Raw genomic sequence first — 17,201 nt, forward strand, 5'->3', positions numbered from 1 at the left:
AATTTTGTCCTTTTTAGGCCTATGAAGGTTTCTTAAGGTTGACTTCTAAGTTTGTGCCATACCCCACCACGATGAGAGAGATTCTTGAATTCAATGCAATCTGCAACAATCTCAGTTGACAACAGCTTCCTTTCAAGGATTGCAACTCTCAGTGCAATTTCTTTTCCATCCATGCCATACAAGTCCAGAGTCATGTTAGTTTTGGAAAAACAAGTATTACTGGTGTCTCAAACTAATCATTGCTTGGATGTCACTTCAAAAGTATCTGGCCCCAATATGGTCAGAACAAAATATTTACTTTATATTCATCTTCTATTTTGTTTGATTTCAGCCAAATGCATAACCTTTGTTCATAATTACACCAGTATTTTTCATTAGGGTTGACTTTCCAATTGTCCCCAAATATGCCTTCAGTTCCATGTTTTATTTAGGTACCTTGCTGACTGATTGTTACACCAAACAATATTTTAAATTTCTCAATTTCCTCAATATCCTCTTTTGGAGTTCCTGACAGTTCTTCAGTCTTTAACCTCACAAATGAAGTAAAACATCTATCCTTGTCACCAACTTTCAGTTGTAAATGGCACTAAGATTGACACACTTATTTGCAGTTGAGAATGTGGTGCTGGAAAAGCGCAGCAGGTCAGGCAGCATCCAAAGAGCAGCAGAATCAATGTTTCAGACATAATTCCTTCATCAGGACAAAGGGCTTATTCCCAAAACATCGATCCTCCTGCTCCTCGGATGCTGCCTGACCTGCTGTGCTTTTCCAGCACCACATTCTTGACTCTGATCTCCTCCAGCATCTACAGTTGTCACTTTCTCCTACACTCTTATTTGGAGGCAGCCATTACTATATTAACTTTATTTACATCTATCCAACAGAAAGTGACATAAAGTAAGCAATATGATAAAATGCTCACATCTTGTAATATATTATGTAGATCTACAAAATGAATTGTCTTCCATATGAGTCCATGTAGAAATAATTTAACATTTCCAGACTATCTCTAACCAGCAATTCTGAAGCATAAAAGAAGATAACCAGAGTAATTAAGAGGACTGAGTAAGCATACATGAATAAGCTATTTATAAGTAGTGAAATTATTGATTTTATAGAATTCACTCATTTACACTCAATTTTACTCTGATTCTACAAAAATATGAACTACAAATAGTTGATGGTCCTGTGCCAAGTTTTGATTTTATCAATTAGTTTGGAAAATAAAATTCTCAGCAAGAAAGTATTGCGGCTTTACCTTTCTGCTGGTGATTGATATGCCTGCCATCTTTGACTGTCTGGAGTGTTCTGTTGCTGAAATAAAAACAATTAAATAATATTACAAGATTTTAGTTGCATCCTATCTTCATATTGCAGAAGGAAATATTTAATCAGTTCCCTACCCTAAAATACTGAATGTACACAAAAATTAACTGTAAAGTGCTTTTGAATGTTCTGATATGATGAAACACATCTTTTCTTTTTATTGTTGTTTATCATTCAAAGGGTTGTGACTAAAACTTTTATAAACTTTGATTACGTGATAGAATCATAGATGGCTCCAGGACAGTGGAAGCCCATTTGGCCTGCTGAATTTGGTTTGATTCTCTCGAAGAGCAATTTCGCTAGTTCCATTCCCATTTCCCTATAGCCTTGCAAATTATTTCCCTCAGGTTCTTATTCAGTTTCCCTTTAAAAACCATGATTAAATTTTCTCCAGACAGTCATTTCAGCTTTCCAAATTGTAATCATGTTTTTTATTATTTGTTCATGGGATGTGAGCACTACAGCTAGACCAGCATTTATTGCTTATCCCTAATTGCCCAGACAACAGATAAGAATCAACCACATTGTTAGAGACGTAAACTCATGCATAGGCGACTCCAGCAGATATCCTTCCTGAAAGGGCTTTATTGAATTAGATGGGTCTTTATGGCAATAAACAGTGGTTATGTGGTTCCCATTAGGTTAACCTTTATTCTAGATTCTTATTGAATTCAGATTTTACCATCTACCATGGTAGGCTTTGAATCCATGTCTCAAGAATATTAATTTGGGGTTCTGGATTATTAGTCCAGTGATCTTCCCCATTCACTTGTTGCTTTTTTCCTCATGTAATCTTTGATACTTTTGACAATTGTCCCTGGGAATTAAATGCTGGACCACACAGCTGGACCACGTTCCATGAGCGAATATAAAAGAAATCACTTTAAAATAATGCCCTTTGATTTATCTCCTACCAACAAGATTAGTTTCTCTCTATCTACCCAGTTCAGGTCCCCTCATGGTTTTGAAAGCTTCACCTCAGGCAAGCTTGAGAAGACAGGACCTCAGCCAATATAGGAGTCGAATCTATACAGTGAGCTTCATTCTGTATCTGAACTGAGCCATCCAGCCAATTGAGCTAACAAACCCTCCCACAGTAAAGCACAGGAAAACCCTGGGAGTGATGATGCTTTGATTTCTTTAAAGTGTAAGGCAAAGAGTACTTTGTTTTGCTTGATCGCCCTCCCAATCCATGACAAAGTAGAAGAGGGAAATTTGCATTCCTTTGATCCTTTGAATGCATTTGAAAATGTCTGATTCATGATTCATGTGTTTCAGGAGTAAAATGTTTTGGATGAGATGGAAATTTTAAAAATTAAAATGAGAGCACCCAGTCTTGCAAAACTGGTAAGGAAAGCCGAAGGTAATTGCAATTCAAAGGATGGTTCATGTTTACTCAGCAGAGTGTGTGCGATGGACACCAACATAATCAGCAAGGAGGGATGCCATGGATGGTGGAGGTGAGTGAGTTTGGTAAGATCTGGTTGAGTTCCAAGAGAACTTGCGAGGCCTCCAGGCAACACATCCCTTAAAAACTCAGATTTTGGTGAGAAAAATAAGATTCAGCCAGTAGAGTTAATTCAGCAAAAGGAACACTGGACTGACTGTTTCAGTCCTTTGCCTGAGTGTGAGTTGTGCAAGCTTTTTGGGGCGATTCTCACCATGAAGCCTAGCAAGTATTTTACCAAATGTGCATCATTAATCCCCTACCAACTCCTTGGATATCCCTAACATTTGATGCTAGCTGCATTTTACTATATCGTGTTGCACTCACCAGGTATCTACTAATAAACTAGTACCTCTTCCACCAATGCCATCTTTGAAAGGCTGCTAAGGATGTAAATATGCATTGCCCATTTCCATCCATTCTCCAATGAGGAGACCCACCACCCTGAATTTGGCCTTCAATGTCCCCTCCTGAAACCTCGCATTACACCTTAAAGATGCCCACCCTGCTTTCCTGCCCTTCCTTTGTGGAGATCATGGTGATGATGATCATAGAGATGTTATTTGATGCTGAGCAATACAGGGGGAGCGAGCTAAATTCACCAGGTACCAGCCCTCACTTCCACATTGACAAGTCTCGACATCTAGATTGTTGGCCCGTTTGCTAAGATAGAGAAGTTGAATATTAATGAGATGAAATGTGCCATTCATGAAGCATTTAACAAGCTCTAATCATCCCTAATTGGCAACTTCCTGCTACTTAGCAAAAACTTCATTACACTGCTCAACAAAAGTATAAAATATGCTCCTGAAATTGAGTTAGAGCTCACCAGATTTCTTGCCCAATTCTGCCATAACTCTCACCTAAGCCCATGTTTTCTAGACCCCATTAAGATTTTGTCCATAATTACCCTGAACCGATTCTATTACACTAAATAAGACAAATTTTACAGAAAAGCAGAGCCAGCCTTGTCATTTCTACATACTATTATAATGGAGCGCTGACTCAGAACCTCACTTGATAACCAGGAGAAGAAGTAAATACTTGCATCAGCCCTCCCACAGTTGTCGACTATTCATGTTTGTTTCGTTTAACAGGAATAAATTGTGTACATAGTGTTCTCACTGTTCTCCAGCAACAGCAATTACAGTATCACTTTTGAACTGACACCTCACAGCATATCACCAATAGCAACAGCAGTCATGGACAAATGTTGTGGCTATAGTTAGATTTCCCTAATGCAGCGCTGACATTATAACTTATGGCCAAGTATTCTGTTACTCATTGGAATGAGAACTATTATGGCTTGTGAAGTCATACTCAATGCTATTATAAAAGATTTAACAATGTATGTAGTTCTATTGATCTATAATATGGAAAAAGTTGGATCCTTTATATTACCACTTAACTGTCTTTAAATAAATAAGATGTGGAGATGCCGGTGTTGGATGGGGATGGACAAAGTCGGAAGTCACCCGACACCAGGTTATAATCCAACAGGTTTATTTGAAATTACAGCTTTCAGAGCACTGACCCTTCTTGAGGTGAAGTGGAGGGAAGTGCACTGACACAGATTATACTGGCTTTTCCCTCCACTTCACCTGATGAAGGTGCAGCGCTCTGAAAGCTTGTGATTTCAAATAAATCTATTGGACTATAATCTGGTGACATGTGATTTATGACTTTCAATAAATAAGTTGGAGCTTTTGTAGTTTAATTCAACAGCAGTCTAATGTTCTATCTTGTTTACATTACCCTTGTCATTAATAGTTGCTAAACTCATAGTTGATGCAACAAATACCAAGCTGGCTGTATCAGAAATAGGAACATAGGAACAGGAGTAGACCATTCAGCTGATTCTATTGTGCTATTCTGTTTGGTAATGCCTGATCTATATCATAGCTCAATCCTCTTGCCTTGGTCTGGTAACCCTTAATAGCTGAGCACAGGGATCTGCAACTTCCACCTCAGAGCTGCATATAGCTCAACAGGGACTTGCATGGCTCCCAAACTTGATTAACCAAACCCATTTTGATAGTAATTAAATGACAAGATTTTGTATGCTTTTATTGACAGTGTATTTGTGTGACTGCATCATACAAGTAATCCATTTTTAAATTAAAAACTTTAAAGATATTGTTGAAACGTGTCTCTGATTTCTCATATTATTTGCATTTGTGTCACAACATTTAGGCTCTTAAAATAGTTTTGACTGAATTTCAAAAGAAAGGACTTTCTGTCTAGCCTTGTTTTATGTTCTATGTTTTATTTGATCTTTTTACACAACTTTGAAAAGTTTCTTTCAAGCACTTGTTTTAGAACTGGAACACCATAGTAAACTTGTAGTGGAGTTTTGTTTGATCCCAGCAATCTGTACTCAGCATATTCAGTGCACCAATGTGTAAACCCTTTATCCTTTCACAGCTGTGCCAAAAAGATAGCAAATGACACTGCATCGATGAGAATAAATCTTACAGCATGTACCAATGGCTCAGTGTAATAATGTGATAGCTGACATTATACTCAGTTTAGACTGTCCTCACATCATTCCCCTGTGTAAGCTTAGTTAACTGATCTTAGCTTTGACAGAATTACAATAGGATAGAGAGAGGCAAAGTCAGGCAGATTGTTCATTTCTAATTGATAGCCAGCAACATCTGCAGGAAAGAGAGAGATAATTTTGTGGAAGTTAGTAGAAAAAAGATTGTAAAGAATTAGTGAGGCACAGAATTGTTATCCAAACCCAACAATGAGAAAATTACAGACACATTTTTCACTCTGCAGTAAAACACGGCTACATTTTCAGCTTGCTGTCTAGTTATAAAACTGGCCAACTGCCTGTTGAAAATCTACTCGAGTGCCTCTTTAAGGCTGCAGAGCCATCACATTGCGAGAATGGTTGTGTTTTACTGGTGTCATTGATGGTTCCTGTCAGCTGTGGGTCACCAGATCGAGTGGAGATCAGCCATGGTTGCTCCCCTTCTCTATCTGTCAGCTCACAAATCAAATTTACCTTGATCCAAATATGTAAGAACCTCTAAATTAAATTTTATATTATTGATGTTTAGTAGAGATGATAAAGGTTCAAAGATGATCAGATTATCATAATTTGATCATTAAATAATTATATTATCAGACGTATGATGGTTAGACATATACTAACCAACAACCTTCTGGATGGGGCAATAAAAATGGAAAAAGCCAATGCCAAATTAGGAAAGCAGTTGTGGAAGATTTGACTCGGCCAGTTTAAGTGACCATACTTAGTCAAGGAGTGTGCAATGATCATGCTTATATAGTTTGCATTTCCTCCACAGTTCATAAAACTGTGCCTCTGCCCTGGACCAAGAACTCTAGCTTTATTTTCTAAGAGTTCAAGCTCACTGCACAAGCTGTAAGCCTGTTCCATAGATCTGTGGGGAAAGAGAAAAAGCCTGACTTCTGTCCTAGTCCTACTCTTATAGACCTTTTATCAACATAATATATTGATGTATATATACCTGATAATATTATTATATACATCTCTTACATTGAAATATTTGATGCCTCTCCCAAATTACACTAATTCAATACATGTCCAAAGTGACTAAACCCAGCTCTATAAATCTCTCAGAATAACTCAGTTTATTAGGCTCACAATCGTTCTCATTCTGACCGCTAAGCGTTCTCAAAGCATCTATGTTACTCCGCATAAGAGGGACCAAGACCGAGCAGCATTCCAAATCAGGCCTCGCTAAGGGCTTGAGCATTGTTTCATATACAAGAAGGATATTACACACGATGTCAAATCACATTATGATGAGTTAAGTAGTTCACAGTGTGCCCCCCCCACATTTGTGAAATTAAGTGTAATTTCTTCATATATGTATTTTGTAAGCAAATGTCTTATAACCCACAATATATGCTTGTAAATATGATTCTGAGTTTAGCATCATACATTAATGTTTTCTTGTTTTTGATTTTGCAGCCAAATTGGAAGTAATTTCTGCCAAGCTCAATTTATGACAACAATGCTGAGATCACAGAAATATAAAACACATTGGGGCCCATGGTGCTAATGGTAAAGGTCATGTGGACAAACACAATAACCTGAAAATTCTTGTACAGTAAATAATAGCTCTATATCTGCTTGTAAAAGACTGAGTTTTAGCATTTTTTTACGATGCAAGTTGAGGTATCGTACCACAGCAAAGAGGACATGGAAGCTATCTGAAGCCAAGTCTACTGAAAATCTGTTTGCTATAGCTCAGTGGTTGGTACTGCTGCCTCACAGCACTAGAGACCCAGGTTTGATTCCAGCCTTGAGTGACTGTCTGTGTGGGGTTTGCACTTTCGCCCTGTGTCTGTGTGGATTACCTTCCACAGTCCGAAGATGTGCAGCTGAGGTGAATTTGCCATGCTAAGTTGTCCATGTTGTTAGGTGCATTAGTCAGGATAAGTCTAGGGAAATGGGTCTGGGTGGGTTACTCCTCAGAGGTTCAGTGTGGACTTGTTGGGCCAAATGGCCTGTTTTCCATACTGTGGGGAATCTAATCTAGTGATGAATAATAATAGCCTGATATAATATTGACAGCTTCTTTTAGTGCTATGTGACAATGGAGATCTTGATACCCAATTATTACTATCTATACAGCAACAATTACATGCTGTATAACTTTAGCACAACACAGTGTAACTCCAGACTGCTTTTCCTCTAATTAAACACTCAATGAATTTTTTTATTAGCAGCTTATCTTGGCTTTCTAAGAAAGATATATATTAATTTTATGGTGCCTTATTTATAACATTTAAATTTCATCCACTTGGTGGAGCCAGTTACCCTATTTTTGCCTTTTATCATTATTTCCTCCATTTAGTTGCATCACCTGGAAACAAAATAAAATTTCAGCTTTAGTTTCTCACTAAAGAGGATTTCTGATTCATTACAAGGACATCTATAACCTTGTAATGAATCAGAAGGTTTTAACTTAGGCCAGAGTAAGTGACACAGTAATTATCTGTCATTCTAGCTGACATCATTCTCTAAGGGTGCTACCACTGGATAGCCAGAGTGCTTGCCTGTTTCAGGTATTGTACCATTTTAATATATAATTCAGGATCCTATGATCCATTTAAGATCGCAGTTGTCAATTTGACAGATGACTGGGTGGAGCAAGAATGGTAAATACTCTTTTACCAAATGTAATGTGGAAGAGACACATGGCTTGTCCGGACTTGCCCTACCTGTCTGTCTCCTTTTCCACCAATCCACTCCACCCTCTCCTCCCCCACTCACCCATTGTACTCTATGCTACTTTCTCCCCACCCCCACCCTCCTCTAGCTTATCTCTCCACGCTTCAGGTTCACTGCCTTTATTCCTGATGAAGGGCTTTTGCCCGAAACGTCAATTTCGCTGCACTTTGGATGCTGCCTGAACTACTGTGCTCTTCCAGCACCACTGATCCAAAATCTGGTTTCCAGCATCTGCAGTGTTTGTTTTTACCAAAAAGAATTAGTCCTCCATGCTTCACATAAATATCTGCAAACTTGTTGGGCTACTTTCACTCTTGATTTCTTCCTGGACTTACCTCAGGTATGCTCAACCATCCAATATTATTGTGGCCTGGAGCCTAAGAGAAGGAGCAGGATTCCTGCAGCTTGCCACAGGCATGGTAACATGGCTTTGCTCTGGAAATGCCAGGCTAGACACGTGATAGGATGTGTAATGTGCAAAACAATTTTTGGTCTTTTCACAAAAATTGGAAGCATGGTGGCCCAGTGGTTAGCACTGTTGCCTTGCAGTGCCAGGGACCTGCATTCAATTCCACACTCAAGTGACTATATGTGTGGAGCTTGCATGTTCTCCCTGTGTCTGTGTGGGTTTCTGCAGGTGCTCTGGTTTCCTCCCACAGTCCAATGATGTGCTGTGGATTGCCCATCCTAAATTGTCTGTGGTGTGCAGACTAGGTGGATTAGCCATGGTAAAAGCAGGTTTACAGGGATTGGGTAGGGGGATGGTTCTTCAAAGGATTGCTGCAGATTCAATGGGCTGAACAGCCTCCTGCTGCTTTGCAGAGACTCTGTATTGTCAATGGACTCTACTGAATAGTTAAGTTTATCCATTTGGCTGACCTGGAGATGCATTATCTTGTTTCTTATTCACGCTCAATCTTAACCTCAGAAAATATTTGAACGAAGAGCTTGCATTTTGAAGATTTTCAGATTAACATGGTTGGATTTTGCACTGTCTTATGATCCTCATTGAATCCAGTGAGAGGATATATCAGACAAGGACTCTATATGAATTCCTTCCCCAACAGTTAAATTGTTCAGACTGACTGCTAAGTATGTTCCCATGGATATGGAAATTATTTGCAATAGTTATAAAAGAAAAAGAAAATACCTACTTAGAGTACTATTCAACTTCTCGGGACACTTCAAAGAGTGTAAATGTACACACCAAACTATAGCTAAAGAAATACTTTTGAAGTGTAACTACAGTGAGAAAGAATCATAAAGTGATCATCATCAACAGGGAAAGGGTACTGCTAAAACTATTCGACTTAAGGGTTGACCAGTCCCCAGGACCTGATAGTCTGCACTATAGAGTCTGAAAAAAAGTGATTGCAGAGACAATAGAGGCATTGGTTGCAATCCTCCAGAATTCCATGGATGCTGAAAGAATGATTAGAAAGTAGCAAATGTAATACAGCCCATAATGATAGAGTCAGAAAACAGAAAACAATAGGGCAGTTAGCCTAACATCTGCACTAGGGAGATTGCTAGAATTCATGTGTAAAGAGATTATAACAAAATACTTAGAAAATCACAGTGAATTAGACAAAGTCAGCATTATTTGTAAAAGGGGAATTGCTTTTAATGAATTTTTTGAATTATTTGAGGAAGTAACAAGCAAGGCAGATAAAGGGATAACTGTTGACTTAGTGCACTTGGATTTCCGAAAGACATTTTTTTCTTTGGAAAAGATTGCTGCAATTGGAGGGCATGTAGTTTAAATCCTTCTCTACCTGTAATCAGATTACCATTCATTGCTATAGCTTAAGGTGTTATCATTTGGTTTAAATAGGTCTTGACCTTTTACTCTCAAGTACTTTTAAACTCCACTTCAGACAAGATATTTAGAGAATCAATAAACTTTAGCATTATCAGGTGGAGTGTTGCTGAAATGAGTAAAACTATAAACTACAATTTAAATTCATGAAGAAGCACTCTTAAGATATCAAAACATGCCAAGTTATTCCAGTTGGTAGAATTGGATACTTAATCAAGAGTGTGGTGCTGGAAAAGCCCAGCAGGTCAGGCAGCATCCGAGGAGCAGGAGTATTGATGTTTCAGGCAAAAGCCTTTCATAAGATTCTCCTGTTCCTCGGATGCTGCTTGACCTGCTATGCTTTTTCAGCACCACACTCTTGACTCTGATCTCCAGCATCTGCAGTCCTCCATTTCGCCTCGCAGAATTGGATATTCAGCAGTGTTAAGAAGGACTTGGAGAAACTTGATTGAACGTGTGGTTCAACAGCTACATATTAAGTGCCACTGGAAAATGAAGTTACAGAAAAACAGAAGAGTAGAAATACGTTACTCAACTGCTCTTGATGTTGAATGCTGTCACCCAACTGAAATATGATAGAAATTGAGCTCCTGAGGTACAATGAAGATGGTCATGAACAACCATGGAGGGAATTTTAAAGTAAAGGTGAATATTTTACAATGAATGTGAAGAGAAACAGGGAGCAGCAGGTGTTGGTGAGATTGGGAGAGAAGCATGAGGAGGATTTGGCAGAAAATAAGTTCCGGATAGTGGAGATCTGAATGGTTTGGTATTTATGTTGCAACTTAGAAATTTGGTGAGCAGAGTGCTGAAGAAGTTGAAGCTTTCCAAGAGTTATGCCACCATATGTTTCACATGTCAAACGGTGCAACAAACTCTTGAAGTAGTGTTTTAGACTGCAAGTTTGTCTCACTCTGCCTTTCATGAACAACATGAACTAGTTTAGTCATTAAAAATAACTAAGCCCATTCTTTTGATTGATTTGTGCAGAGGTGCATGGGCAAAAAAATCCGTCCATCACAGAGCTCAGAAGACCTTGGCTTTTCCAGGGCCAGGCAACATCTCACTAATTACCGTTCTTTAATGCATCCTGTGGCTATCTGAACACAATGAATTAGTGATATCCAGATGCATATTCATTGATGATTAAACAGACAACCAACCAACACAAGAGCTATCCACTCTTTAGCAAATAATCTTGCAACAGCAAAATCAATCCTACAGTAATGTTATTTAAAGGACCTAGCACCCCAATGTAGTCATGTGAAATCATTGGAACATTTACTATTGAAAAGTGTCTGCATGACCTGTGTAGTGTTTCAGGTGTGTTTTGATGAACCCCTGTACTTGCCAGAGAGTGTTGCTGCATTCTGATATGAATGACAAGTGAGTGACCTAGCTGTCACTGGTTTTGGACATTGCCATTGAAGCTTTTTGACATGAAGGTGGAGCAGAGGTTTACAAAATTATGAGGGAAATGGATAGGATAAATAGACAAAGTCTTTTCCCTGGGGTCAGGGAGTCTAGAACTAGAGGGCATAGCTTTAGGGTGAGAGGGGAAAGATATAAAAGAGACCTAAGGGGCAACCTTTTCACGCAGAGGATGGTACATGTAAGGAATGAGCTGCCAGAGGATGCGATCGAGGCTGGTACAATTGCCAACATTTAAGAGGCATTTGGATGGGTATATGAATAGGAAGGGTTTGGAGGGATATGGGCCGGGTGCTGGCAGGTGGGACTAGATTGGGTTGGGATATCTGGTTGGCATGGACGGGTTGGACCGAAGGGTCTATTTCCATTCTGTACATCTCTATGACTCTATGACTCTAAGAGGGCAATAGCTCTGCCAATTGGTGCTATACTTTCTGATGCTCCTTGACAGTGACAGAAAGCTATCTGTCATGTCATCCAACTCAACATTTCAATTCAGTCTCATCTACATTTCTGTGAATACCTTTGCAAAAATACTTATCTATAAATTTGTCCTTCAGCAAGCTGGCACACAAACCATTTGACTCATTCCCAGTTGTTCACCATGTGCTGATCCAGACTTTGGATGAGCATTCAGGGTATTTGTAGAGACAGCATCTGAGCTGGAGTCTCGAAGTGTCAGGTCAAGTGATAGGGCATCTTCATCAGTGATGTCCTGTTGCTCTTTTTCTCCTTCCTAGCACTAGTGTGCCTGTTGAGTACCCAGAAGCAGGATATCAGAAGGCAAGGTTGCTGTGAAGGAAGGGACTGGGTTGACAAGCAAGAGGTCATTAGTCATACCATCAGCAGCACGGTCATTACTGCACGTTAGCAAAGTACTGTAAAGACCATTGCAGCAGGACGCATGATGCTGAGGGATGACATCACCTCCATAGTGTTCAGAACACGAAGGCCTCTTATCTCCACTCTGTTATATGCCATCATGTCCTGTGAGGAAGAAGGTAGAATATCAGTAGTTGTGAAGAGCTGTTATTCAGATGTTTTGTCTGGCATAGTTGTACAGCTGAATATACAAGGGAACTGTGATTGTCATGTTACTGCAGTAGTAGGTATGTGAGGGTGAAGTAGATGATCTGGATTTAAGATGTCAATCCTGACTGCCAGAGAGTGTTGCTGGAGGAATGATGGGGAGAGTATTGCATTAGCAACATGAAAGGCTAGCAGTATGATGGGATAGGAGATGTCCTGTGAAGAAGATTGACCTTATCAACAAGTGGAGGTAGTGACATCTTCTGGCATTATATCATGTGCTTGGGTCCAAAATTCATGAATGACTTTCCAACTCACGAATTTTCACTCCTTTCTGAATCTGGTCCTTGTGAGTCTGCAGGAGCCCCACAAGGATCATGAAGCATCATCTCATGCTCACTTACTTCGATAACACCTCCTCTGTCATATCCCTCAGTCTGGTTTTCAGTTTGCAAATTGCAGAAAGCCTTTTGCACATCATCCATTTAGGTGGCAGCTTGCCTTTAAGAAAGAAGAGCCTGTTTGCATCTTGTGTCTCCTAGTGTGTAGAGAGCCCAGGCATTAAGAAGAAGAGAGTAGCACTGGAGGTACATTAACCAGCACTAAAATTATTTAAACATGGGAGATGAATTTTGTGTGCTGTAAGCCTAAACCTGAACTGGTATAGGTGCATCATAATTTGCAGCTTTCATGCCCAAGAAATGGGTGCACGTTAATTTTGTGCTCCATGACCAATTTTTGCCCACTAAATGAACAACTTTACAGCAGCAATAAAATAGAGCTTAGTACAAGCAAATGAGCCTTTTCCTTAAAATTTCCTTTTGTACCAAGTTTAAAATCTCACAGCATGTTTCCTCCTGTTGGAGTGATTTGGTTGCTGCATATTAAATATTACTGGATGAAGTCTGTTTTGGTGGGTGCAGGATTGTCCTGTTAAAATGGACATTGTTGGAGCCCAAATATAGCAGTGGCAAATGAGGTAAGCCTGGATCTCAGTTGAATTTCTGATTATATTTTAATCCTCTACTTTCATTGACTGGACAATTGACTCTTAGCCACTGCATTAATGACTTTTTTTTTGCATGGTGTACATTTGCAGTTGGAGAAAATGGCCTAGAATTTCCAATCCCAAATGGACCCCCATGCAGATAAGGGTGGCAGCTGCTTGGCATGGCAATTGTATGACCTCAGTAACACAGATTGCCATGTCCCTCGAGAACAGGATGTCTGTTCCATATCATTCCAGCCAGAAGCCAGTTTGTTCAAACTACTGCCTTGAAATGGTGTTATTGTCAGTTGTCAGGATACCGTATCATTCAAGATGAATCACTGATCACCAGTGTGATAGTCAAAGAATGAAAGCACCTTCAATTCATGTAAGCACTTGGTCTTCTGAGAGGGGTCATGGGATGACAGGCAACATGCCCCTGGGAGCCTGCAACCTGTCCAATACCAATAAAAAAAACATACTTTGCTATTGTGCTTATTGTGATGTGTATAGTATCCCCATAACACTACAGATGTAAGTGTAAATTATCGACTGACACATGACTAATATTGTTATCTGGAAGGAGCTGGAGGCACAGAATTTCAAGGCAGCAGTAACTTAGTCACAGGACAAGCTTTACTTGTCCTAGCAGTTGCCTGCTGGAGATGAACCTTCTCTTATATCTTACCACTCCTCCACCCTCTAGGCACAGGGACAATTCCGCGCAGGGTCACTATGATTCTGAGCACGAGCTCCCTGATTCAGTGATCATGGGATACAAGCAGGACCACTTGTTGCAGGTGTATCCAAAAATCACAAGGTTGCAAAAAATTCATCTGAAAGAAACGAAAAAATCCCTTGAAATGTTGCTGAAAAAGCTGTTAGGTGAGTTGTCAAAGTATTGATTGTCTTCCTTTTAGGCGGTTCCTTGAGATCGAGGGTAAATTTGTTTGCATTCTTCTTCAGTGAGTTTTGAGAAGGTTGATAAATCCAATGTGTGATTGACTGACAGTGCGGGCCAGCTGGTTGTTGAAGAGTTGGATAGATGAAATATTTGAAGCTCTCTGTTCTCTCTGATGCTTCAGTTTCACTTCTGCATGTGTCCCAACAAAGTGTTCTCAAATAAATTGGTCAGTAAGGATGTTCAGTCTCTTCAAGGATGCTTTGAGGACATCCCTGAAGTGTTCACCTGAAAGTCTCCTGCCATGACTAAGTTGAAGATAGAGTAATTGCTTCAGGAAGGTGCTTTCTGGCACAGGGATGATGTGTTCCAGCCAGAGGAACTGGTGTTACCTGATTAGAACCTTGATGCTAGACGTGTTGATTTAAAAGAGGAAGCTGCTGTTGGACCACCTTTCATCTGTTGTACTGGATGACCTTGTGAAGATATCATTGTTTCTCCAATGCTTTGAGGTGCAGTTGAACATTGTCCAAGTCTCTGAAACAGAGAGGAACATGAAGACCATGGCTGCCGAGTTAACCATGATCTTAGACTCAGATTTGAGATCCTGGTCCTAAAATGCTCTTTTCAGTCAGCTGAAAGCTAAGCTAGCACACTCCAGACTGCAATGAATTTCATCATCCAAGTCTGTCTTTGTTGAGAGGAGGCTCCCAGGATGTGGAAAATGGTTGACCATTTCCGAGACCTCACCATTGATTTTAATCAAGGTGTGAGGGATTATGTTGTGGGAGCTAGTTGAAAAGGGATCTTTGTTTTATGGATGTTCAATGAAAGGCCCATTTTCTCATAGGCTTTGCAAAAAGACTTGACCTCATAAATATCATTAGAGCTAGAATTGAGTTTGAAGTGATTTCGATTTGGATTGAAGGTAGTGTAGGTTGAACATTTCCTGTCTGCTTTTAAAATGATTGGAAGTGAGGTAGAGGATTGTTGCAAAGAAAAGGAAAAGAATTTTATAAAAATGTTGTTTATATAAACTATTGCAGGGCCCCAGTTTACATACATTTATCATTCCTGTCAGTTTTGGTTTGGAATGCTTGCTGCATATATTGAGGTCCCTTCAAAGTCAGGCCAGGCTATCCTCTTGCATAATTTCAGTACAAACTCTGCTTTGTTGTTGCTTCCACTCTGGTCATGTTATACATACACAATAACACTGGCATGTATCCATGTGCGTGGGCACACACATACACACAACTGAACACAGTAGTCAGAATACGGGGCAGATCATTTAGGACTGAACTGAGGAGATATTTTTTCACTTTGAGGGTAATGAATCTGTTCCAAAGAGCTATGATGGCTCAGTTATGGAGAATATCCAAGGCAGAGATTGATAGATTTCTGTGTATTAAAAACATTAAGGGCATAGTACTGGAAATTGGTGTTGAAATAGAACATCAGCTATGACCTAATTCGATGGCAGAGCAGGTTTAAACGCTGAATGACCTACGCCTGATCTTATTTCTTATGTTGTGTTCTTATGTATGCTACATTTGAATACAACACACACATCTGTACTTGCACACACCATCACACATACACATACAAACAGAATTGCATGTGCTCTCCGTCTTTCAAGATATATATTAAATTTAAAATATATTTACTGTTTGTAAAGTTATTAATTTCCATGTATTTCAGTCAATAGATCACCTGTATTAATTTTATATCAAAGCTGTAATTATTTTTATGAAATTTAAACACAAATAAATTTATTGAGTAAATATCTAAGATTCAACCATCTTCATGTGGTAATTTTCTATATCACCCTTTTTATATCAACAAACTGGGAATGATTCCTGTATTAATTCCATAAAAATTCAACACTTTTATGTTCGAAGCAAAATTAAACCTCATGTGTAAGAGTTAGTCATAATTCAATTACCTGGTTAGTCTGCTCATTTTCCATCTTTTGAAGTTCAAGCACAGAAGCAGCGTTCTCCACTCCCAGTAATCTACGCGCCATCTTTTGCTCATATGTTAATCGCTAGAATGAAGAGAAATATATGAAGAATAATTCTTACTTTTAGAAATTCTAAAATCAAACATAACTTCCTAAATTAAGAGCTGAGTTACCCAGTTAAAAAAAGGAGTTTGCATTCCTGAAAACCTTTTGTGTTAAGCAGTTATGTATCTTTTTCCAAAAACCACAAAGACAAAACAGGCAGTAACTGACTGCAGAGAGTTGTGCATCTTCAGAGTTCTCTACCACAGATGGCAGTGGAAGTTCAATGCCTGAGCATGTTCAAGACAGTGATCAATAAATTCTGGAGACTAATGACTAAAGGATAAGAAGATAGCATGGAAGAGTGGCATTGAGATGGGTGATGAACTATAATCTAATTGAATGGTGAAGCAGGCTTGATGGACTGAATGGCCTATTTCTGTTCCTTTCTCAATTATACTTGTCACATGTGTTTGGGAAGAGATGCAAAGAGTAAGAAACTCAGAGGAAACAATTTAAAATTGTACAAACAACGAACCTTAGTTTATTCACAAAAAATTGCTTCAACACAATTCCATCAGAATGGCAAAGAAATTCATCCTTGCATTCTAATAAAGGGAACGTTTTATGCAAAAATTACAATGTGAACCAATTGCAGTAGTCATTTAGTTCATGTTGGTGCTACTTGCAGCATGAAAGATTAAATTTCTATATAATATTATATTAATAAGAATGCCTTTTTACCAAGTTCTGAAAAATTAGTAAAGCAGAGTTCAGCAGCAAATTGCCACCTCAGATGTAACGTATGAAGGAAGGTAAATGTGGTGGGTTGGCTTTGTTATACAAGACAGAATACAAGAGCAAGAAATAATCTTGGATGACAAAATGCTGAATGTATATAAGTGGAAGTAAGAAATAACAAGGAGAAGATGACACTGGGAAAATAGGCTCCCCAACAGTAGTTTCCTGCAGGATAGAGAATAAATCAGGAGATAATGAGGACATGCAAAAAAGACAGCAC

General features: G+C 39.1%; 1 protein-coding gene across 6 annotated transcripts in view; it reads right to left on the bottom strand.

The window, feature by feature from the left end:
* Nucleotides 1-17,201, bottom strand: part of myot (myotilin) — a 153,138-nt gene that overhangs the window by 15,219 nt on the left and 120,718 nt on the right. For all 6 annotated transcript variants that reach the window (XM_060836806.1, XM_060836805.1, XM_060836809.1 and 3 more), the window contains 2 exons: nucleotides 16,121-16,222; nucleotides 1,260-1,315 (listed from right to left, as the gene is read on the bottom strand). In XM_060836806.1, the coding sequence (XP_060692789.1) occupies nucleotides 1,260-1,315; nucleotides 16,121-16,222 (158 nt within the window). The remainder of the gene's footprint in view (nucleotides 1-1,259; nucleotides 1,316-16,120; nucleotides 16,223-17,201) is intronic.

The sequence above is a fragment of the Hemiscyllium ocellatum genome, chromosome 16 (assembly GCF_020745735.1).
Source record: "Hemiscyllium ocellatum isolate sHemOce1 chromosome 16, sHemOce1.pat.X.cur, whole genome shotgun sequence".
Lineage (NCBI taxonomy): Eukaryota > Metazoa > Chordata > Chondrichthyes > Orectolobiformes > Hemiscylliidae > Hemiscyllium > Hemiscyllium ocellatum.